General features: G+C 43.2%; 4 protein-coding genes across 6 annotated transcripts; 3 read left to right on the top strand and 1 right to left on the bottom strand.

The window, feature by feature from the left end:
- Positions 1 to 1,852: 1,852 nt before the first annotated feature.
- Positions 1,853 to 3,366, top strand: LOC117594674 (cell surface glycoprotein 1-like). Its single transcript, XM_034292991.1, has 3 exons — positions 1,853 to 1,856; positions 2,035 to 3,148; positions 3,221 to 3,366. The coding sequence occupies exons 1-3, from the start codon at positions 1,853 to 1,855 to the stop codon at positions 3,333 to 3,335; spliced, it is 1,233 nt and encodes a 410-aa protein (XP_034148882.1). The 3' UTR covers positions 3,336 to 3,366.
- A 225-nt stretch (positions 3,367 to 3,591) lies between these two features.
- On the top strand, positions 3,592 to 12,825 carry smad9 (SMAD family member 9). 2 transcript variants are annotated; one of them, XM_034293441.1, is made up of 7 exons: positions 3,592 to 3,813; positions 4,872 to 5,087; positions 6,181 to 6,438; positions 10,481 to 10,588; positions 10,675 to 10,896; positions 11,299 to 11,555; positions 11,807 to 12,825. In XM_034293441.1, the coding sequence occupies exons 1-7, from the start codon at positions 3,618 to 3,620 to the stop codon at positions 11,948 to 11,950; spliced, it is 1,401 nt and encodes a 466-aa protein (XP_034149332.1). In that variant the 5' UTR covers positions 3,592 to 3,617; the 3' UTR covers positions 11,951 to 12,825. The 2 variants fall into 2 exon arrangements, with proteins under 2 accessions (XP_034149332.1, XP_034149333.1); XM_034293442.1 differs by having other exon boundaries at positions 10,484 to 10,588.
- Positions 12,826 to 14,493: 1,668 nt separating this feature from the next.
- Positions 14,494 to 17,040, bottom strand: rfxap (regulatory factor X-associated protein). The gene is made up of 3 exons (XM_010903595.3): positions 16,219 to 17,040; positions 15,755 to 15,865; positions 14,494 to 15,363 (listed from the first exon to the last, which is right to left on the bottom strand). Exons 1-3 carry the CDS (start codon positions 16,654 to 16,656, stop codon positions 15,259 to 15,261), a joined length of 654 nt encoding a protein of 217 aa, XP_010901897.1. The 5' UTR covers positions 16,657 to 17,040; the 3' UTR covers positions 14,494 to 15,258.
- A 508-nt stretch (positions 17,041 to 17,548) lies between these two features.
- Positions 17,549 to 22,294, top strand: LOC105029977 (nuclear factor 7, brain-like). Of its 2 annotated transcripts, XM_013134670.4 has the most exons (3): positions 17,552 to 18,592; positions 21,459 to 21,602; positions 21,684 to 22,294. In XM_013134670.4, the coding sequence occupies exons 1-3, from the start codon at positions 18,027 to 18,029 to the stop codon at positions 22,009 to 22,011; spliced, it is 1,038 nt and encodes a 345-aa protein (XP_012990124.1). In that variant the 5' UTR covers positions 17,552 to 18,026; the 3' UTR covers positions 22,012 to 22,294. The 2 variants fall into 2 exon arrangements, with proteins under 2 accessions (XP_012990123.1, XP_012990124.1); XM_013134669.4 differs by having other exon boundaries at positions 17,549 to 18,592; positions 21,459 to 22,294.
- Positions 22,295 to 24,020: the final 1,726 nt, after the last annotated feature.

The following is a 24,020-nucleotide window of genomic DNA, read 5'->3' on the forward strand; positions in this document are numbered from 1 at the left end:
ACATACACACACACACACACACACACACACACAACGTAAGAGATAGAGCATGCGCGCAACACAGACACAAAAACGCGCACACAAACACCGCTCCTGAATGCCTGTGTCTGGATGTCTCTGAAATCCTGGGAAAGTTCCAGGGGCAGGCTGCGGAGGGATCTGGCACGCAGGCGCTGCGGCTCCAGTCTGGCTGACGCCGGGGTTGTGGCGCTCGGCTCGGCTCGCGGAGGCTCCAGGGCTCCTAGCAAACACGCTCCACACCTACTGCTCCCTCCGCTCTGCGCTCAACAAGGGAAGCAACAAATTCACTCACGCACACACACATTCATATATACATTCACGCATTCATACACACACATGCGCGCGCACACACATACACAAACAGGGACTGAGGGATATGAATCGCTGCCGTCATTCACAATAACTGCAGCACTGAATGGACTTCACACAACAGAAGCGACAGGATTTGATATATATATTTGATAATAGTAACTGCAGTTTGTCATCTTCTATGAGGTTAGTGTCATTGTTTTTTTTTAATAAATAATAGTAGCATGTGGAATGTCCCTAAGACGGTCTGTTAATAACGCCTAAAAAATATATCCTCACAAGTATTATGATGTGGACGGTGATGTGCAATGTCATGTTTTGTACCTGAAACGTATATATATATATATATATATATAGCATTTACAGAAGAAAAAAAGCTCACCGATATTAAAGGGAAAACTGACGTGTTTACTTTCGGGGGTTGAGCTGATACTAAAGCATTAGATAATTAAGCCTATCTGAGCCTGCAGACTGAGTGACGCCAGTTTCAACTACAGTCAAGACAGCCAGAGCGGAACAGACGCGCTGGTGCCCCGCTGCCTCATTGAAGTGCAGACGGTGAGTGTCTATAGTGCGCATAGATGGTTTAAAAACACAAACTTTTCCGAACTAAATACCTGGATCCGATGTGTCCGTGTCTGTCCTTATTCGTAATCCAGTTGTCAAGGATAGCAGGTTTTTTAGTTGACTCAGGCAGTTTCTGAGTCCGCTCACGCTCACACACTACCGCGCGCGGCATCAGGGTACTCACGTGATTCCTGCCCCCTGCATGTTTGGCATTTTTCTGCTGGCTAATTTATTTACGTCTGCTATAAATTAAGTGAAATCGTGACAACATATCCTTTTTGTTTTATCAATTTAAGAGGTTCAGACACGAAGAGATAGATCATAACAATAAACAGGACACTTGACTATAGGAAGGGCACTGCTAAAAGCAATACCTCTTTTACAGGATAACATTAACTGCTTGACTGATCTGCGTTCAATGAAATTGTTTTTACAATGGAAAAATTATGTATTTTATATGGGGGAAAAAAGGAAGAAAGAGATGGAGACAGAAAACATGATAAGAGAGAGACAGATGAGACCGACAAAGATGTATGTAGCCACGGTTCTTGTTTTTACAATCTAGTTCATGAATGACACATGAGCTCATGTAGCAAAACTGTGCTGGACAGGAACCAGGCTGAATCGACATAGAAAGAGAGATACTGGTAGAGACAGAGATGTAGAGAGAGATGGAGAGACCAAGAGGGAGAGAGATTGGGACAACATTCCTGCCTGGATAAAGAATGTTTCAGTCTGTATCTCTGTCTGTCTGTCTGTTTGTCTCTTTCTGTGTGTGTGTGTGTGTGTGTGTGTGTGTGTGTGGTGTGTGTGATTGTGTGTATGGTGTGATGGTGTAACTAGTGCTGGACAGGAAGAGACACTCCGGAGGAAAAAGCCAGACTAACAAGCTGTGTTGCATTAACAGGATTTTGTGACAACCTGATGATGTCAAACCATCAAATCTTTATGATTTATGTGTCCATAATTACCAGGCACTTAATTTATTGTCCAAGACCTCATTAAATATTAAATATTCACAAGGTACCGCCTTGTTTCTGTCATTTTAACATTGTGTGTGTGTGTATGTGTGTGTACTTTGTAGAAAAATATAAAAGTCCCTCTCTTCTCTTTTCTGAAAATTGACCTGGACTTCAGGCTGTGTGAAGAGCATCCTTCACAGGAGGCCACTACTCTGCCAGGTCACACCAGAGAGAAACAAGTCTACCACTGACAAGACTACACCAGAGAGAAACAAGTCTACCATTGACAAGACTACACCAGAGAGAAACAAGTCTACCACAGACAAGACTACACCAGAGAGAAACAAGTCTACCACAGACAAGACTACACAAGAGAGAAACAAATCTACCACTGACAAGACTACACCAGAGAGAAACAAGTCTACCACAGACAAGACTACACCAGAGAGAAACAAATCTACCACTGACAAGACTACACCAGAGAGAAACAAATCTACCACTGACAAGACTACACCAGAGAGAAACAAGTCTACCACAGACAAGACTACACCAGAGAGAAACAAATCTACCACTGACAAGACTACACCAGAGAGAAACAAATCTACCACTGACAAGACTACACCAGAGAGAAACAAATCTACCACAGACAAGACTACACCAGAGAGAAACAAATCTACCACTGAAAAGACTACACCAGAGAGAAACAAGTCTACCACTGACAAGACTACACCAGAGAGAAACAAGTCTACCACTGACAAGACTACACCAGAGAGAAACAAGTCTACCACTGACAAGACTACACCAGAGAGAAACAAGTCTACCACTGACAAGACTACACCAGAGAGAAACAAGTCTACCACTGACAAGACTACACCAGAGAGAAACAAGTCTACCACAGACAAGACTACACCAGAGAGAAACAAATCTACCACTGACAAGACTACACCAGAGAGAAACAAATCTACCACTGACAAGACTACACCAGAGAGAAACAAGTCTACCACAGACAAGACTACACCAGAGAGAAACAAATCTACCACAGACAAGACTACACCAGAGAGAAACAAATCTACCACTGAAAAGACTACACCAGAGAGAAACAAGTCTACCACTGACAAGTATACACCAGAGAGAAACAAGTCTACCACTGACAAGACTACACCAGAGAGAAACAAGTCTACCACTGACAAGACTACACCAGAGAGAAACAAGTCTACCACTGACAAGACTACACCAGAGAGAAACAAGTCTACCACTGACAAGACTACACCAGAGAGAAACAAGTCTACCACAGACAAGACTACACCAGAGAGAAACAAATCTACCACTGACAAGACTACACCAGTGAGAAACAAGTCTACCACTGACAAGACTACACCAGAGAGAAAGAACAGAAAAGCAGAGAACAACAGAAGACGGCGCAAGAATACAAATATTATATTTGGGATTGTGGCATTGTTCCCACCTCCATTCTGAACCTCCCTCAGCCCTAGTCTCACCAGGAAACGTCGGAACACAAAACAACCCAACTTCTGTTAACGTAGTTGCCTCACAACCATCTTCTATGCTCATCACACTCCTGTAGCACAATCCCTTTCTCCATTGTTCACTCGCTCCTTTATCCTTTTACAATCCATCCATCCAATCCCTCCTCGACCCCCCACACACACACACACACACCAACCACTCTTGTCACATTTGGTCACTCCACTCAAGTTGGATTTGACGTCCTTCCATCCCTCCGGTCACCCCTTCATCATGCACTCTACCACCTCCATCACCTCGCTCTTCTCGTTCACCAGCCCGGCGGTGAAGAGGCTGCTGGGGTGGAAGCAGGGCGACGAGGAGGAGAAGTGGGCGGAGAAGGCAGTAGACTCCCTGGTGAAGAAGCTGAAGAAGAAGAAGGGAGCGATGGAGGAGCTGGAGAGAGCCCTCAGTTGCCCCGGACAACCCAGTGAGTGTCCCTGTCTGTCTCTCTGTGTGTGTATCTGGGTTTGTCTGTGTGTGTGTGTGTGTGTGTGTGTGGGTGTGTGTCCCCGTTATTTGTGTGTGTGTTTGGGTGTCTGTGTCTGTGCGTGTGTGGGTGTCTGAGATCCTGGTCTATGTGCACGTGGGGACCTGAAATCCACACAAAGATAGTAAAACCTGAACAATTGGTTCCCTCAAGGTTTTTTGGTAGGTCGCCACTAGTAAAAATAAACCTTTTGGGTCAGAATTTAGGTTTAGGGTTTAACTCACACATGGATATGGTGTAACAATTAGAATTACTTTTAAAATTAGGCATTACCAGTTAGGTTTAGGTTCAGGTGCTGGGTTATGTTCAGGCATATAGGTAAGGTTATTGAGGTTATGGTTAGAATTAGGGTTAGGTGTTGGGGCTGGGTGATGTTAAGTCATATATATTTTTCAGATACTATGTGATGATATATCATACTGATTATATATTCACTCATTAGTTTTTCAATGTCATACTATGTGAAAAAAAAAAAAGACCAGAATGGAGTTTAATCTTAACCATTTTGTTATAGATATCATAAAAATGACTTAATTTCACTCAGGATGTTCCTATAACATTAACTCAGTGATGCTGTTACATGTTTGTGTGTTATTATAATACATTCATAGTATTACTATTTCACCCGTTTTTATAAGTTGAAATAATATATTTTTTGTGATTTCTGGTCACAATGTGAACATTGGTTGGATTCTAAATCTAAATAGGTAATGTAAAAGATGCCAAGGTGATTCAAAAATTAATGCCTATTTGAATCACTTTAGAGAGAATTTCAGCATTACATTGTTGTTTAAAAAAAATCCCTAATATGTAAATTTTCCTAACCTGTAATGTTAACTTTCTTAACATGTTATTGTCAATTTTCCCAACCTGTAATCATCATTTTCCTAACATGTTATGTAAATCTTCCTAACCTGTTACAATAATTCTCCTATCCTGCTGTGCAATTTCTGAACTGCTTCAGAAAGCTGCTTCTGACGTTCGCCTTTAACCGCCAGGCAAGTGTGTGACCATCCCTCGGTCTCTGGACGGGCGTCTCCAGGTGTCCCATCGTAAGGGCCTCCCCCACGTCATCTACTGCCGGGTGTGGCGCTGGCCGGACCTGCAGTCCCACCACGAGCTCAAGGCCCTGGATTGCTGTGAATTCCCCTTTGGCTCCAAACAGAAGGACATTTGCATTAACCCGTACCACTACAGACGAGTGGAGACTCCAGGTGTGTGTCAGTTAGTCGTCTTTATTTCCCCCCCGAGGGGCAGTTTGTTGCAGAGCCGGCAGTACATTCAGATGTGTTGTCCCATTGTCCCAAGCCACTGGAGTGTGTTTTAAGATTCGGGATCTCTGTGGAAATTGATTGGTTCGGGCAGAGGTCCTATTTTAACTGGAGACTGACATTCAGATCGAGTCACAAGTTATATAAAGGGAGTTTAACCTATTATGGGCCATTTTAAAAAATGGATCATTTCAAAACACAGATCTGACGTGTTCTCGCTGTATCTGTAAGACCATGTCGGTATGCCGTGCGCATCAGATTTCAGACTGGACGTATCAGAGATTGCATCTTTCCAGGATGCAATTTGATCTATCCCAGACATCTGTCTGAAACAGTGTTCTGTTCCTTATTCTGAAGGACTACTTCATAATGTACCAACGTCCAGTAGATTAACTCAGAAGCAGCTTAGTGATGTGTATGTATGTGCTAACAATACAGAGGAACGTACAAACAATTATAATAGGACTCAGAGAAGGAAAAGCTCCCTCAGGGAGTATCATTGGCATTTTGAATGCCACTTGGCATTGATTCTATCATGATTATTGACATATGTTGTGATGATATTGTGCTCATGTTGATAATAGTTTTGAACCTGATGTACTGGAACATTATGTTTTACTGGTTTTGTTGGATCATGATGTTTCATTTGATGATAATGTTTTATTAGGTCAGGATGTTTTATTGGATCATGATGTTTTAGGTATGAGGAGTGGTTCTATGATAGAGGTCTGCAGGGGGTTGAGGAATGGATCTGTGATAGAGGTCTGTAGGGGGATGAGGAATGGTTCTGTGATAGAGGTCTGTAGGGGGATGAGGAATGGTTCTGTGATAGAGGTCTGTAGGGGGATGAGGAATGGTTCTGTGATAGAGGTCTGTAGGGGGATGAGGAATGGTTCTGTGATAGAGGTCTGTAGGGGGATGAGGAATGGTTCTGTGATAGAGGTCTGTCGAGATTAGGTACGACTGTGACTCTGTCTCTCCTTCTCCCACTCCCCACTCTCTCTGTCCTCCTCTCACGTCCCTCCTTCTGTTTCAGTTCTCCCTCCGGTGCTGGTCCCACGCCACAGTGAGTTCAACCCTCAGCACAGCCTGCTGGTTCGCTTCCGTAACGCCTCTCTCCACACGGAACCTCTGATGCCCCAGAACGCCACCTACCCCGATTCCTTCCCTCCTCTTCCTGGCACCCCTTTCTCTTCCTCCCCCTCCTCCTCCGTCGCCCAGTCCCCCACACCCGCCAGTTATCCCAACTCTCCCAGCAGGTCAGCCGAGCCAGCCAGCCCCTACCATATCACAGGTACTACAAATACAGTACTGTGACAATACTACTACATTACTACTATAATAATATAACGGTACTTTGACCAGCCCCTACCATATCACAGGTACTACAAATACAGTACTGTGACAATACTACTACATTACTACTATAATAATATGACGGTACTTTGACCAGCCCCTACCATATCACAGGTACTACAAATACAGTACTGTGACAATACTACTACATTACTACTATAATAATATGACGGTACTTTGACCAGCCCCTACCACATCACAGGTACAACAACTACAGTGCTGTGACAATACTACTACATTACTTCTGTAATAATATTACAGTACTTTGACCAGCCCATACCACATCACAGGTACTACTACTACATCTACACAACGACTACAATAATATGACATGACTTTAACCAGCCCCGTCCATTACCACATCACAGATACTACTACTAAATTATGACAATAATGCTACTCCAACAAAAACACATTACAACTAATATAATGCTAGTATAGTCAAACCAGTCCCTAAAACTTCACTGCTACTAAAGTGTTAAAATAAAGTTTTTACTATTTATTACACATATTTTGCACAAGGGTTCTCAAACCTCTCCTTTGGAACCGGCAGCCATTCCATGTTTTTATTTTTTATTTTCAAGAGCTAGCACACCTGATTTAATTAGTGAACTAATCAGATAAGGGAGTTCAGGGATACAACAAAAATGTGAAATGTTTGCTGGCCCCTGAGGAGTGGTTTGATCCAGTGAAGTGGCCCTGCTCAAAGGTACAACAACACATTTACACCATCAGGTCTATCTGCTGTTCCTGCAACTATATTACCAATACATTATAATACAGTGCATTACTGTTCCATTACAGTACTACTTTACTTCAACAACCCTGTTTTTGAAAAAGTTTCAAATGTAAAGAAAAATAGAATCCAATGATGTGCAAATGATTAAAACCATAAATTCAATAGGAAGTAGTAGAAAGAGACCATTCATCTTTACAGAATCTCTCCAGATCATCCAGGGTCCTTGGTCCTCTCTTATGCACGCTCCTCTTCAGCTCAGCCCACAGGTTTTCAATGGGGTTTAGGTCACGGGACTGAGAAGGCCATGGCAGAAGCTTGATTTTGTGTTCAGTGAACTATTTCTTTGTTGATTTGGATGTATGTTTAGGATCATTGTCCTGCTGGAAGATCCAATGACGACCCAGTTTTAGTTTCCTGGCAGAGGCAGCCAGATTCAGATTTGAATGTCCTGGTATTTCATGGAGTTCATGATGCCATGTACCCTAACATGGTTCCCAGGGCTTTTGGAGGAAAAACAGCCCCACAACATCACTGAACCTCCACCATGCTTAACAGTGGGGATCAGGTTATTTTCGGTATAGCCATCCTTCTGTTCAATGGTGGAAGCTCAATTTTTGTTTCATCTGACCATAGCACTTTTTTCTGGCATGCCTTCTAAATAAGTAGTTGGCATGGTGGTGGTGTCTAATGGTAGTACTGGAGACTTCGTAACCCCAAGATGCTACTCTCCTCTGTAAATCTCCAACAGTGATCTTTGGAGAATGTTTTGCACGGTGTCTGGGGGCAAACTAAACTTGGGTCCTCTTCCAGGCACGTTTGTAACAGTTCCAGTTGCTTTGAACTCTTTCAGTATTACCGAATGGTAGATCTGGGCATTTTCAGGTGAGTAGCTATTTTTCTTTTATAGCCACTCCCTCAAGACTCATCTGTTCAAAATCGCCTACCGCTAGTCATGCCATAATCCCATTCTCTCAATTTTCGTTGTTTCCCCGTGGTATTTGTTTGTTTCTGTTCCATGTTCATTTTGTAAAGCGTCTTTGGGTAATTGAAAAGCTCTATATAAATATAATGCATTATAAACAAAATGTATTATTATTATTACTTGTGAAGCTCAACACACTTTTCCCTTATTTGATTTGTGTGTTCTCTTATCTTTCTCACGTTGATGTATGTATAAGGGAATATGGCCTCTGTGTCACCTCATATTTATACCCCAGTGAAACAGGAAGTAATTGACTTGAAGGGGTGTGTCTTAACCACTACACCACGATGCTAAACATTTGCCCAGTGTCAGTATAGCATCTCGACATCAGATCATTTTGTCACGCATTAACATCACGCCACATTTGAAACATTTCTTAAGTTTACTTCCACCACAAACAGCATCTATTAACCCAATGGCTTTTGCCAATGGTCATTTTAACAGCTTATTAGCCAGTAATAGACTAGTATCTAACTTACTACTTGGAATAGTCATAAGATTTGAGCAATTACTAGTGAGACAGAATATGAACTTAACATAGCCAAAGCTATTTCATGGCACAAAACTTTAGTTTTTCTTTCATGACATTGATACAATAACTATCAATATAGGTGACAATAACTGACTTTTTCTTCAAGTGAAAAGACGAGAGAATCGTGGAAACCCCTACTCTTTTACTGCAGGGTTTTTATCTGGCCTAAATTACCCCAAACATCATGCATACTTTGACAAATCCACCAGAAACAGTCGCAATATGAACAGTTTTATTTTAAGTTTACTATAATGTACCTCAAGGTTGTAGTCAGCAAAGTTTTTGTCTATCCTGACCCAAAAAGCATGCACGGATGCGTACTTCAAGAATCCACCAGAAATAGTCGCAATATACCATGAACAACGTAGCTACTGAAGGTTGTAGCCAGTAAAGTTTTTACCTATCCAGAACAAATCCTAATGCATAATTTGCTTTAACTATAACGAGATTCAAACACAAGACCTATTGGTTGCAGGTCCGCGTCTCTAACCACTACGCTATTTAACAAGGGGTTGTCTCTCAGTCAAAAAGTGATTTTTTAATAAACCTTTTTACTCATCTTTACTAGGGGTGCCAATAATTGTGCACTGTATATGCTCACTTTGACTTTGAAGCCGGCAACACATTTCAAAAAAGTTGGGACAGGGGCAACAAAAGACTGTAAATGTTGGGTAATACTAAAAAAACATCCTGATGGAATATCTCAACTTATTATGTTAATTGGCAACAGGTCAGTAACATGACTGGGTATAAAATGAATATCCCAGAGAGGATGAGTTTTTCAGAAGTAAAGATAGGGAGGGGTTCATGGACACCTGTCTTCTGGTCTAAAGAGGAGAGGGACCATCCGGCCTGTTATCAGTGCACAGTTCAAAAGTCAGCATCTGTGATGGTATGGGGGTACATTAGTCACTTGCAGATCTGTGAAGGCACCATTAATGTTGAACAATATATACAGGTTTTGGAGCAACATATGCAGCCATCTAAACAACTTATGTTTCAGGGAAGGCCTTTCCAATTTCAGCAAGACAATACCAAAGCACATTCTGCACATATTACGACAGCATGGCTCCTTAGTAAAAGAGTCTGGGTGCTAAACTGGTCTGCCTGCAGTCCAGACCTGTCACCCACTGAAAACATTTCACACATTATGAAACGAAAAAATGACAAAGGAGACCCAAACTGTTGACCAGCTGAAATCCTACATCAAGCAAGAATGGGAAAACATTACACATTTAAAACTGCAGCATTTGGTCTCCTCAGATCACAAACACATTGTTGTTAAAAGAAATATGCAACACGGTAATAAACATGCCCCTGTCCCAGCTTTTTTGAAATGTGCTCTTAGCATCAAATTGGTATTTTGTATTTTTCCAAAAACAAAAGAAATTCTCAGTTTCAAAATATGATATGTTGTCTTTGTACTATTTTCAATTAAATACAGGGATAAATGATTTGCACATCATTGCATTCTGTATTTATTAGCACTATAAGCAGCATCCCAAGTTCTTTGGAAATGGGGTCGTACAACATGTACAAACGGGGCTCTCACCAGCCCCAAGCAAATCATGAGTAGGAACATGATTACTGTAATCCTTCTGGTTGTAACTTCCTACAGGATCATATATTTTTATGTTTTTATAATACATTTTAGGTCATTTGCAACTTGTCAATGTTCTGTATCTCCCGTCCTCATCTCCATCCCTCCTCCCCACCTCCCAACCCAGCAGAGACCCCACCTCCCCCCTACAGTATGATGGAGACCGCCCCGACAGAGGATGTTAAACCTGGAGAATCCTCCAACACCAAGCTGATCTTCTCAGCTCCGCACAGAGGTAACACACACACACACACACACACACACACACGCACACGCGCCCAACCCCCCCGTACACCCCCTAACAGCACCCACTCTTTGTAGACCTCCGGCCTGTCTGTTACGAGGAGCCGGAGTACTGGTGCTCGGTGGCGTATTACGAGCTGAATAACCGCGTCGGGGAGACGTTCCACGCCTCGTCGCGAAGTGTCCTGGTCGACGGCTTCACCGATCCCTCTAACAACAAGAACCGCTTCTGCCTTGGCCTGCTGTCCAACGTCAACCGCAACTCCACCATTGAGCACACACGCCGGCACATAGGAAAAGGTGAGACCGGGTGTATGTCTTGGTCCGTTTTACGTCCTACAGTGGGTGTGAATGTAAACACCAACACCTACAGGTGTGAATGAACATGGGACTTCTCCTCTTTCACTAGTCATTAATAAATGAATGTGAAGCGTCAATAGTGTTTATCTGACTGTTGTCACCGTCAGAAGAGGGAGGCCCGCGGCACTTCGCCACGACCTCCGGTCCCCAACACCACCTTGCGGTCAGGGTTATGGGATGTGTTCTGATGACTAAGGGAATCGGCTAGGTCAGATGGAGTAGAGGGAAGAGACCACACCCACACAAAACTGTCCCCAGTCAAACACACACACTAACTCCCCTCTCTTCCCTCACCCCCTCACTCACCCCCACTCCCACCCCCCATTCCCTCCCCCTCTACAGGAGTGCACCTCTACTATGTGGGAGGGGAGGTGTACGCAGAGTGTCTGAGCGACAGCAGCATCTTCGTCCAGAGTCGGAACTGTAACTACCAGCACGGCTTCCACGCCACCACCGTCTGCAAGATCCCCAGCGGCTGCAGCCTGAAGATCTTCAACAACCAGCTGTTCGCCCAGCTCCTCTCCCAGTCCGTCAACCACGGCTTCGAGGTCGTCTACGAGCTCACCAAGATGTGCACCATCCGGATGAGCTTCGTCAAGGTAACCGCCTGGTCTGCAGGTGTGGGGGGGGGGTTAGAGGTCATAGGATAGAAGCTGGGGGATCTTCTGCTCATTCCTGAAGTGATCCAAGAAGGTTCCAACCAAGACTGTTACACACACCAAGGTCTAAATCAGTAAGTGGAAACGGACTGAAACTGGGCGGGAAAACCTGAACTTATAATGTTTTGCTACAATGTGCTTGGACAAAACACCACCCGACTGGTCACTTTACATCCTCTTCCTCTGCACAGGGCTGGGGTGCAGAGTACCATCGCCAAGACGTCACCAGCACCCCCTGCTGGATCGAAGTGCACCTGCATGGCCCCCTTCAGTGGCTGGACAAGGTCCTCACCCAGATGGGCTCCCCGCATAACCCCATATCTTCCGTGTCCTAACACACACACACAAACAATCCTCCACGAGTCTGTGCTTCCTGACAGGTATTGAGCATTATTTCATTCACACGTGACAACGGTACTGTGGTGGCCTACAGGGAATCACACATAACTTCCCGTGGCCTTCGGTTACTTCCTGTCCGCGATACAGAGAGAAATAACAGGACCACTGGGACATCACCAGATTTGCAAAACACTCCGGGCTGACCGGAAGAAAAAAAAAACCACTCTCCAGGGTCTGGTGACATCCCTGCAGCATTACATAAACATATGTATTGTTTTAGCTAGTTCCCAGTTTTAGTTATACCTTTCCATTCAGCCTTTCATGTACTGAAAGCTGCACCGCTGCACGCGAACACCGAGCTCTTTTCACTGCACTCAGAGACGTCTGTGATTCGGATTCCACCCTTCGTCATTCAGGATTCAACCGACCAATGGGACGTGCATTTTGAGCAGGCACAGACGGCGATGTCATCCGTCTGTAGTTTGGTGTTTGTTGCGAGTTATGTGTTGGAATCGCATACACTCTGCCCAGTGGAGGCCGGTGAAAGTTAACTGAGAATGGGCAGACAGCGTTGGTTGAAATGGAGGAAATGGAATAGTATCTCACTCTGGGTTTAATGTGTTTAGCTCCATTCCATTCACTACAATCCAGATATCAACATGGACCAATTCTCCTCAGTTAAGGGTCATTGGCCTCCACTGGTACTACAAGACCTGGAGCTGCAGTAACAGCCTGTTACATTGTGAAATGATTGCCTTAGCTTTAAGAAAAGAAATCTTAACAGTGCCCCCCCCCCCAATGTAATGTGGGTTTTGTAATGACTGACTCCCTTTCTGCTTGTCTCATTAAAGCTTTTTCCTAAATATTGTAAGTAGTGATAACTGTTGTTAAATTGTAATATACTTATGATACCTGACAAACTGAGCTCATAACATTGAAGTTACCCCTGCAATCCAAAGTCAGATACAGTTCCATCCCTTCCGCAGCACTTCGAAGCCCAACTTTATGCCTTGCACAAGGGCACAACCAGAGCCTTCTCGAGTCTGGTTGTAGATTGGTAGAGGGGACAAATTCTACGTTGATACACATAGCACATCAAACTTTATAGAGTAAAACCCAGAATGCTACATTGTAACTTGCCAGTGTAAGAGCCAACTTAAACACCATGCTGACCCGCGCACTTGCACACCAATTTTGTTCCTGTAGAGATGTCATCCAGTAGGCCCTCTTTCAAACCCTAAATCACCACATCAAATTCTAATAACTAGGTGGATGAAGAGCTGAATCAGGAGAATCGCCTGTGGTTGGGGAGGACCAAGACCACGTTGACCTGGAGTACAGCTGGTGGTCGGCTGGTAATCACATTAACAGTTGTGCTCATAAGTTTGCATATCCTGGCAGAAATTGTGAGATTCTGGCATTGACTTTCAAAATATGACTGATCATGCAATAAACGTCTTAATTAAGGATAGGGATCATATGAAGCCATTCATAATCACATAGTTGTTTGGCTCCTTTTTAAATCATAATTATAACAGAAATCACCCAAATGGTCTCGATCAAAGGTTTACATACCTCTGAACGTTTGGCCTTGTTACAGACACACAAGGTGACACACACTGGTGAAAATGGCAATTAAGGGTGAATTTCCCACACCTGTGGCTTTTTAAATATTCAATGGGTTTGTTAGCTCTCACGTGGATGCATTCAGCAGGCTAGGTAATGAGCCATGGAGAGCAGAATAGAACTGTCAAAAGACCTGCGTAACAAGATAAAGGTGGAAAAGGATCTAAAAAGGTATCCAAAGCCTTGCAAATGCCAGTCAGTACTGTTCAATAACTTATTAAAAAGTGGAAAATGGATCTCTTGATACCAAGCCAAGGTCAGGTACACCAAGAAAGATTTCATCTAAAACTGCCAGAATAATTGTTCGGGATACAAAGAAAGAAAAACCTGCAGGTAACCTGAGGAGAAATACAGGCTGCTCTGGAAAAATATGGTGTGGTTGTTTCAAGGAGCACAGTACAACGATACTTGAACAAAAATGAGCTGCATGGTTGAGACTTAACTGCGCCAAAGCCACAAAAAAGCCTGGTTACAATATGCCCAATAACACCTTGACACACCTCACAGCTTCTGGTACACTGTAATTTGGAGTGACGAGACCAAAATAGAGCTTTATAGCAACAACCATAAGCACTATGTTTGGAGAGGGGTCAACAACACCTATAGTGAACAGAATACCATCCCCACTGTGAAGCGTGCAAGATGACCAAATACATTGCATGACCTGGAGGCATTTCGCCAAGACGAATGGGCAGCTCTACCACCTGCAAGAATTCGGGTCCTCATAGACAACTATTACAAAAGACTGCACACTGTCATTGATGCTAAAGGGGGCAATACACAGTATTAAGAACCAAGGGTATGCAGATTTTTGAACAGGGGTCAGTTCATTTTTTTCTTTGTTGCCATGTTTTGTTTTATGATTGTGCCGTTCTGTTATGACCTACAGTTGAATGTGAATCCCATAAGAAATGAAAGACGTGTTTTGCCTGCTCACTCGTGTTTTCTTTACAAATGGTACCTATTCTCCAAGGGTATGCAAACTTTTTAGCACACCTGTACATGTCAGTCATTTTAACAGAAGCTCCATTCCAGATCAACTTTTAGTCAATACATAACTTATATGTATTCAACTGGTGTTCCAGGTCTAAATCTTCCCTTATTTGAGGCCTAGAATAAAAAGCAGCAGTACTCTGTGTCCAGGGACCCGTGGCTCGGAACCAACAACCTGCAGAACAGTTGCTCTCCAGAAACTGGCATGATTGTCACACAACAACACAAACACAGACAGCAAACTGACACAGTGAATTCAGACTAAATAAATTAACCATCAAACAACAACCACACAATATTTCTAGCGGGTTAGGAAAGAGGGATAATTGTCTCAGCACAAAGTCCATTCAAGACGTTTGCCTTCCTCTTTTAGCCCCACCCCTCTGAATGGGAGTGGTGCAAGGTCCTTCCACAGATTTTGTTTTGTTGTTGTTGTTGTTGTTGTTGAAAGGTAATCACACGCGTGGCTCTAATGTTTAACTATGGTACAAATGACTGTGGAAGAGTAGTTATTGATATTTGGGCACAATGTCCATGCAGTAACAAATGGGCCCCCTCAGCATCTTAGAGAATAGTTCCAGGACGTACTGACATCGTTCCGGAATGAATTTGCACGATTCCGCAACATTTTTCCCAGAACCCATGTCTAGAGGTGGACACACCGGGTGGCCGTCCACCGTTGCTGTTAGCAGCCCTGGAAGCCGGGCTGCGATTGGTTGCGGCTCTGGGTGGTGAGAAGGCGCTGCTGTTGCTGTAGAAACCTGATCACCTCAGGACTCCTCAGCAGAGACTGACAACAAAACACACCCACAGAGAGAAAGAGAGAGACAGGGACAGAGGAAAACAGAATGTCAGTGTGTTATGTATGGCACTGTCAAAGTTCATAGTCAGAGGTCCATTAACAGCTGTAGGTCGAGACGTGTGTCAAATAGTGTCACAGACACCAACACTGCCAGAGCAGTGTGTGGTTCACACCAAGGACCCAAATGTATTGCTGAAGCTGTTGGTGCACACGTGTTATAATACATCTACATATGATTCATGTCACTCTGAACACTGTGGGAGGGATCCATAATCTGTCATGCAGGTGGACAACCTCACAGCTGCCTGGTACGTTAATAACTCCGCCAGGCAAAACGTCAGGGGCAGGCGCCACAGCGTGTTTTTTAAACGTGTCTTACCAGTCTCTTCTGGTTGAGCACCTGTTCTATGAGGGAAGGTCTGGCCGGCCGGTCTCCCATGCTGCCTAGACGCTGTTTGTTCACAGACACCGGCCGCTCATCCAAGCTCTCCTAAACAACATGAACAAACAGTACCTGTTAGTATAACATTAGTGAAATCGGGTGTAACCATTCCGGCAACAAAAAAAATACAGGCCTTTTACGACCGAGAAAACGTCTAAGCCGACCGATCCGTTTATATTCCCATTTAGTAGTTGTGTACACTACATCGCATCCCTCATTAAAAAAAACACGCGCAACGGGAAGATGCTGAAATGAATACACCCCCAGAGACCCAGAACGGGGATGCTTTCCCAGCCTTGTTCTAATTCAACTGACAACGTTGTCAAGCTATAATTAGTTAGATCTGGTTGGATTGTGTGTGATTGTTGGATTGTGTGTGTGTATAGCAGATAAACTCTTACATCCGGTTTCCCGCAGGACATAGCCTGGTCGCTCTTCTTCTTCTTGTACTTGTCTTTATACATCTTGTTGCGGTGCTTTTTACACATCCACGGCTTCCTCTGCTTGGCTACCTGCGTCGTGGTCTCCGTGCACCCGTCGTATGTGCACGTTTTAGACACGTTCTCGCTCTCCCCGAAGCCTTCTTCGTCGTTGAGTTCTTCTGGGCTAGCAGCGCTGTCCCGCGGGTCCGAGGTGTCCAAGACGTCGCTCTCTTCGTCGGCATCGTCCATGTCGTACGAGTACATGTTGTTGTCCGACTCCTGCGGCGTGACCACATTTCTGCTATCGACTACACCACTCTTGTCAACATAGTATGTCTGACCGTCCTTGGTTAGTAGCAGAGAAATGCTCGAGTCCTTGTTGTTACTCGTTGATGTGGAACTCTCTTCTTCGCTCATGATGTAGTTATATTTATCTCCACGATTTGTACGTTAAAAAAAGGATCCGTTTCCTTCAGAAGCACCCTGCCCCGTGAACAATTGGGCGACAGCAGCTAGCCATCTGAAGTAATAGTAGTTAGCAATGTGTTATTATCAACCGATTGTGAGGTTGTATGCAGGCTAGCTAGCTGTTTGGCTAGCTTGACATTTCATTTTCTTCTCAACAGGATCTCAGTGAGTCTGGAAGTAGCAATACACCACGCTGACTGAGTCACACAATTTTTTCTCTTTTTTTAAAGAATATCGAAATGTTCGAAAGGAAATGTCCATAAACGAACTGCCTATTTGTAGACTTCGCTGGTCGTCCCTCCGCTCACAGAAAAAACAACGAGGACAGTCCGCTGGCGAGATACAGATAGGGAGGAGTCTCATCATCATCAGCTCAACGTCACTGCCCTCTGGTGGCTAGATGTCATCTATCCCGGACCATTTATTTGACTGTCATCTTAAACGGATCCTACCCGATCCTAAATCATACATGATAGCGCAGTGTTACGCAACATTGAAGTGTTAAACATCTATATTTGTTTTGTTATTCCATAATGCATTTGTATGATCGACCAATATGTGACGGTGGGGGTATAACCAGTTTTGCCAGATGCGGAGGTTTCCAGATAGGAATGTATAGAAGAAATAGTGTGTGCGGTTTTTATGTGGAGTCTACAAGTTGATTTTCTAGTATATTGTCATTGATATATGGCAACCTTGGGTGTAACGTCGGTTCTTGTCGGCTCATCAGCTATAAGGGTTTGAACTGTGGAAGATATCTACCTTAAGTAACAAAACATAAAAATGGAACGTAGATATGTCTGCCACTCAGAGGAAAGAAAATTATATTATACATTATACAAATTAAATATAATATTTGCCTGTAAGAGAAGTCTTTAGTAACGTTAACAGATCTCACGTTGCAGTGACGGGAGCAACATCGCAGCTTCAAGCGAAGTAGGGAATACAGTCATGATCCAAGTCCAACAGCAGCGTCCAGCGATGTTTTGTAACTTGCGGGGACGTTTTGTTGTAGCATAATAACAAGCGTCTGTTCATCATTGTACCTAAAACCTGCGTATTTTTTGGGATAATTTTATTAAATAATAATATTATCTTCCTCTATGTTTTAGGTGGGAAATCAGGTAGCAATAGTAAGATTTTAGCTGCGGAGTGTTGAGGCTCAGCTCCGCCCCTGTCAGATCCCGTAACTTGGCTCAGGGGAAGCGAAACTTAAAAAAAACGAAACCTAGTCTATAAAAAACACGTCAGGCGTTCTCTTCAGCTCACAGTTATTGATTCCAAGAAGTTAATTGTGTCTCCGAAGCCGTCAGAACACCATGGCCACAGGCAGCTCCTTGACAGATCATCTCCTCTCTGACCATCTTCTCTGTTCTATATGTGTTGCCATCTTCATTGATCCTGTCTCTCTGAAATGCCAGCACACGTTCTGTCGACAATGCCTTAAAGATAGTCTGAAAGCCGGCAACCGACATTGTCCAGTTTGTCTGGATCCAATCAAGCAAAGTCGCTTCAAGGTCAACAGAATTCTAAGAGACATAATGCAAGAGCTGAGAAGTGGAATAGAATCAGGAATTAGTGAGATTGAAGGGGCCAGAAGTGAGGGCTCCGAGGTGTGCCCCGAACACAACCAGCCCCTGAAGCTGTGGTGCAAGAAGGACAAACAACTATTGTGCCTGGTGTGTAGGGACAGCAGAGTGCACCAAGGTCATCGATTCCAGCCCCTGGACGAAGCCAGGGAGGACATTCAGAAGCGCGTGGCCTCGGTTCTGGGGGTGCTGAGAGGGGACATCTCCAAGGTGGAGAAGCTGACCCAGAGGCAGCAGATGGAGGTTACCACCCTGAGGTTGAAGGCTGACACACACAAATCACAGATTACCAACAGGTACGTTCTAATTAGAGTATGATTGCACACAACAAACAGCCTATCCGTTTGGATACACATGTAATGATCTGGTCCAACAGTAGATTCTTGTTATACAGGTGCTGGTCATAAAATTTGAATATCATCAAAAACTAGATTAATATCAGTAATTCCATTCAAAAAGTGAAACTTGTATATTATATTCATTCATTGCAGACCAACTGATATATTTCAAATATTTATTTCTTTCAATTGTGATGATTATAACTGACAACTAATGAAAATCCCAAATTCAGTATCTCAGAAAATTTGAATATTACTTAAGACCAATACAAAAAAAGGATTTTTAGAAATGTTGGCCAACTGAAAAGTATGAACATGAAAACTATGAGCATGTACTGCACTCAATACTTAGTTGGGGCTCCATTTGCCTGAATTACTGTGGCAATGCGGCGTGGCATGGAGTCGATCAGTCTGCGGCACTGCTCAGGTGTTATGAGAGCCCATGTTTCTCTGATAGTGGCCTTCAGCTCTTCTGCATTGTCTGGCACATCGCATCTTCCACTTCACAATACCCCATAGATTTTCTATAGGGTTAAGGTCAGGCGAGTTTGCTGGCCAATTAAGAACAGGGATACCATGGTCCTTAAACCAGGTACTGGTAGCTTTGGCACTGTGTGCAGGTGCCAAGTCCTGTTGGAAAATGAAATCTGCATCTCCATAAAATTGGTCAGCAGCAGGAAGCATGAAGTACTCTAAAACTTCCTGGTATACGGCTGCGTTGGACCTTGGACCTCAGAAAACACAGTGGACCAACACCAGCAGATGACATGGCACCCCAAACCATCACTGACTGTGGAAACTTTACCCTGGACTTCAAGCAACGTAGATTATGTGCCTCTCCTCTCTTCCTCCAGACTCTGGGACCTTGATTTCCAAAGGAAATGCAAAATTTACTTTCATCAGAGAACATAACTTTGGACCACTCAGCAGCAGTCCAGTCCTTTTTGTCTTTAGCCCAGGCGAGACGCTTCTGACGCTGTCTTGTTCAAGAGTGGCTTGACACAAGGAATGCGACAGCTGAAACCCATGTCTTGCATACGTCTGTGCATGGTGGTTCTTGAAGCACTGACTCCAGCTGCAGTCCACTCGTTGGGAATCTCCCCCACATTTTTGAATGGGTTTTGTTTCACAATCCTCTCCAGGGTGCGGTTATCCCTATTGCTTGTACACTTTTTTTCTATTAATGTGCTTGGACACAGCTCTGTGAACAGCCAGCCTCTTTAGCAATGACCTTTTGTGTCTTGCCCTCCTTGTGCAAGGTGTCAAAGGTCGTCTTTTGGACAGCTGTCAAGTCAGCAGTCTTCCCCATGATTGTGTTGCCTACAGAACTAGACTGAGACCATTTAAAGGCCTTGCAGGTGTTTTGAGTTAATTAGCTGATTAGAGTGTGACACCAGGTGTCTTCAATATTGAACCATTTCACAATATTCAAATTTTCTGAGATACTGAATTTGGGGTTTTCATTAGTTGTCAGTTATAATCATCAAAATTAAAAGAAATAAACACTTGACATATATCAGTCTGTGTAGAATGAATGTATATATTATACAAGTTTCACTTTTTGAATGGAATTACTGATATAAATCAACTTTTTGATGATATTCAAATTTTATGACCAGCAACTGTATAGTGTGAGTAGAAAAAAGTATTTTCATACTATGCAAATATTATTTAAATGTTGTCTAAACAAGCTCCAAGGCGTGATAAGATATACCAACACAAAGAGATATCAGGAGATTACACAGATTGGGACCATCACACAGAGATATGAGATAGCCATCAGAAGAAGATTTGATAACATTACATAGATTGGGACCATCACACAGAGACATAATGAGATAGGGACCATCACATAGAGATATAATGAGTTTACACAATTTGTGACCATCACACAGAGACATAATGAGATAAGGACCATCAAACAGATGTAATGAGATGACACAGATTGGGACCATCACATAGAGATATAATGAGATAGGATAACATATATGACTCACAATCATATCTCAATCCTAAATGCACACTTTAGGAGGAAGGAAAGATTGCTAGGAGGAAGGAGAGATGTATCCATTGTCATGACAACTCCATGGACTGGGCACCACAGGGACACCTATCACCATTTGTTTCAGTCAATCAAATGTATTCATAAAGCCCTTTTTACATCAGCAGTTGTCACAAAGTGCTTTTACAAAAATACCTGGCCCTAAATCCCAAGGAGCAAACAACAGTAGTGTAGAATTTCAGTGGCTAGGAAAAACTCCCTAAGAAGGCCTAAATTAGGAAGAAACCTAGAGAGGACCCAGGCTCAGTCCTCTTCTGGGTGTGCCAGATGATATATTAAGAGTCCAATTTTTATAATTAATAAATGCGTGAGGGTTAAGTCCAGATTCTATTTAAACTTAGACCAGGTGAGAGCATGGGACAACACAGGGAGTGAGGAGGTGTCAGCACAGTGGCAGCTGAAATCGTCAGGTATCGTCTTGATCTGCAACACATCCAGGAGGACTTTGGACAGGGACAGCAACAGGCCGCCCAAACCAGGTACTCCGCAGGTGTGGACCAGGACCTCATGTCCTCCTAAGTTTAAAACTGGAAGAGACTGAGAAAATTCAGAAAATGCTTTCCTCATATCAACAACGATTTAGAGTGGAGAAGGAGAACTTAGTGGAGAAGGAGAACTTTCCCTACTCCCCCAGCACAATAATATATAATGTTTCTCCATGATCTCCAAAAACAACCCTCACAATAAGTATCATCATTTTAATATCAGTGTAGAAGCTACCAGGATAATCCCTGGTATTGAAGGGTAATTCCGATCCTCCAGGTTTGCTGAGCTCCGTGTGGCTTTGAAAAGGATGGAAGAGGAGGAACTGCAGAAAGTGGAGGTGAGCAGTGGACTGCTGAGATTGGATGGCATGGAGGAGAACCTGAGGAAAATGAATGAACTGCTGGAGAGAGGAGCGAAGAGGTTTGTCTTGTTTTCAAAATACCTGTCTGTTTTAATACAATACTGTCACCTGGACTTGTATAACATCAACCAACCAATCAGGGAGAAACTTCTGCGGGCCGCTGCGGAGTGCAACGAATCTGTCCTCTTTCTGCGCTGGTGGGGCCTGAAGTCGGTGATGTCAGGCCATACTGTCACCCTGAGAGGGGACAACTTGGCCTCCCCCTCCAGGAGTTTCCCCCGGCTGTGCCTGAAGAAGAGCAGAATCCAGTACAGGAACCCAGACAGCCTGGAAGCCCTGTTCAGACCAGCTATGGAGAAGAGCCTGAAAAGTTGCATTGTCCCCAGGCTGGCTCCCTGGGAGCCCCCCCTGTTTGGGAATGTATGGGACAATATACGTTTGTTTTTTAGACGAAACCAAGAGAGGTAATTTGCATTTGGTAAGTCTTTAGTCGTTCAATATGCATCTATAACAACATATGTGAAATGCGAGAAGTGTAATTTTATATCTTCATGTAGTACAAGTAGCTGTTATTTATGTAATGGTGTAATTACATTAAGTAGGTAGGACAAACACCGCCTAACTAGGATAGACTGTTATCGACACCTACTGTATGTATCTTGACAAATTGACCAGTCAGGAAACGTTTAGACTGATATGTACAGTGGGGAGAACAAGTATTTGATACACTGCCGATTTTGCAGGTTTTCACACTGACAAAGCATGTAGAAGTCTGTAAATGTTATCATAGGTACTCTTCAACTGTGAGTGACGGAATCTAAAACAAAAATCCAGAAAATCACACTGTAAGATTTTAAAGTAATCAATTAGCATTTTATTGCATGACATAAGTATTTGATACATCAGAAAAGCAGAAGTTAATATTTGATACAGAAACCTTTGTTTGCAATTACAGATTGTCTCTCACAGATGAGGTGTACCTATGATAAAAAATTACAGACCTCTACATGTTTTGTAAGTAGGAAAACCTGCAAAATCGGCAGTGTATCAAATACTTGTTCTCCCCACTGTATCATGGAATTTATAAGAGTTTAAAAATCAGGTCTGCTACAGTATGACAGCCTTCATACACAGCTCAGATGATGGAAAGGTCAGAGAAGTAACTTAAAGGCAAATAAACATGACCAAAGTTCACAATGTCTTTAGAGTGACCAAGCCAATGTGTGGCACATATATTTAGAGTAGGCTCACAATTCTTTTCAACTCAGTGGCCTATGTTTAAACCCCATGTAGGCCCAGTAAAATAGAGAGACAAGGACTAAGAACAGATTCTTGGCCACACAAAAAAGTTAATTGAGGCAGTAGCAGCTAAGTCAGCCAGCAGTTTTAATTAGCTGAACTCAGTCCATAAATATCGAGCACAAGCCTTAATGTTCTAAACTGAATGTTTAGAAGAACAAGAAGTACAAGCAGAGCCAGAGACAGTAAGGTAAATGAGACAGGTGAACAAGACATCCAGTTGAGCACTCTGGTCTACTTTTTCCCCCTAAGCTGAATAGAGTCTCGTTCTGATGGCCCTGCCCAATATTTCAGTAGATTTATGCTGATGGACAGTTTGTGCTGTGTACTACTACAGTAATGTTTTCCTACCTTTATATAAAGCTATGCATCACAATCATGACATTTTTTGAGAATTTTGTAGTTAAGTCAATCTAAATTTCGATCACCACTTTATGTCCTGGTCATTTGGACCAGTAGCTCCAAACTCAACCACTTTGTTTCCCGGTCATTTGGACTAGTAGTTCCAAACACAACCACTTTGTTTCCAGGTCATTTGGATTAGTATCTCCAAACCAGCCTGGTAATATATACCCACTTAAGGGGCATGTCTACAATACCCTAAAACCAGTCTGGTAATATAGAACCCCTGATGGGCATGTATACACTACCCTATAACCAGCCTGGTAATAAAGGTCTCCCTGATAGGGCATGTCTTCACTAACCTAAAACCAGCCTGGTAATAAAGTCCCCCTGAAGTCACATGCAAGCTCCTATTGTAAAGATTACAACCTAATGGGATCGTTCCAGTCCTTACTTGGTGTTTCCTGTTCTGTTTAGTTAATTAGATTAATTACATTCACCTGTGGTTCCACTCATCTGTTTTGTGGTAGCCCATCAGTATGTGTATTTAGTTCAGTCCTTTTCTCCCAGTCCTGGTGGGTATTTCATCAAGGCAGATAAAGGAAAAGCTTGTTTAAGTGAGAGTCCCTCCTCAGTAACCTAGATAACTTATACCTCTGAACTATGATTGCCACCTTCATTGTGGAAAAATAAGGGACACCTTGCCAACAGCCCCAAGCACAGGGGACACAAAAGCAGGGGGTCTGGGGGTCCTCCCCGGTGAGATTTTGTGTGTCAGACACTTAATTTCCTGCATTGTGTATTTTTATGCACCAATTTGTGCTTTGTTTGCATCA

The sequence above is a fragment of the Esox lucius genome, chromosome 7 (genome assembly GCF_011004845.1).
Source record: "Esox lucius isolate fEsoLuc1 chromosome 7, fEsoLuc1.pri, whole genome shotgun sequence".
NCBI lineage: Eukaryota > Metazoa > Chordata > Actinopteri > Esociformes > Esocidae > Esox > Esox lucius.

Bases quoted from the DNA above. Each gene is read 5' to 3' on its own strand.
- LOC117594674 (XM_034292991.1), top strand. The intron at 3,149-3,220 runs CACAGACAAGAC...AAACAAGTCTAC, and splicing joins CCAGAGAGAAACAAGTCTAC to CACTGACAAGACTACACCAG.
- smad9 (XM_034293441.1), top strand. From the start codon at position 3,618: ATGCACTCTACCACCTCCATCACCTCGCTCTTCTCGTTCACCAGCCCG. The intron at 10,897-11,298 runs GTGAGACCGGGT...CCCCCTCTACAG, and splicing joins ACGCCGGCACATAGGAAAAG to GAGTGCACCTCTACTATGTG. The intron at 11,556-11,806 runs GTAACCGCCTGG...TCCTCTGCACAG, and splicing joins TCCGGATGAGCTTCGTCAAG to GGCTGGGGTGCAGAGTACCA.
- rfxap (XM_010903595.3), bottom strand. From the start codon at position 16,656: ATGAGCGAAGAAGAGAGTTCCACATCAACGAGTAACAACAAGGACTCG. The intron at 15,866-16,218 runs GTAAGAGTTTAT...CATGTTGTTTAG, and splicing joins TGTCCTGCGGGAAACCGGAT to GAGAGCTTGGATGAGCGGCC. The intron at 15,364-15,754 runs GTAAGACACGTT...TTTTGTTGTCAG, and splicing joins TGCTCAACCAGAAGAGACTG to TCTCTGCTGAGGAGTCCTGA.
- LOC105029977 (XM_013134669.4), top strand. From the start codon at position 18,027: ATGGCCACAGGCAGCTCCTTGACAGATCATCTCCTCTCTGACCATCTT. The intron at 18,593-21,458 runs GTACGTTCTAAT...CCGATCCTCCAG, and splicing joins AAATCACAGATTACCAACAG to GTTTGCTGAGCTCCGTGTGG.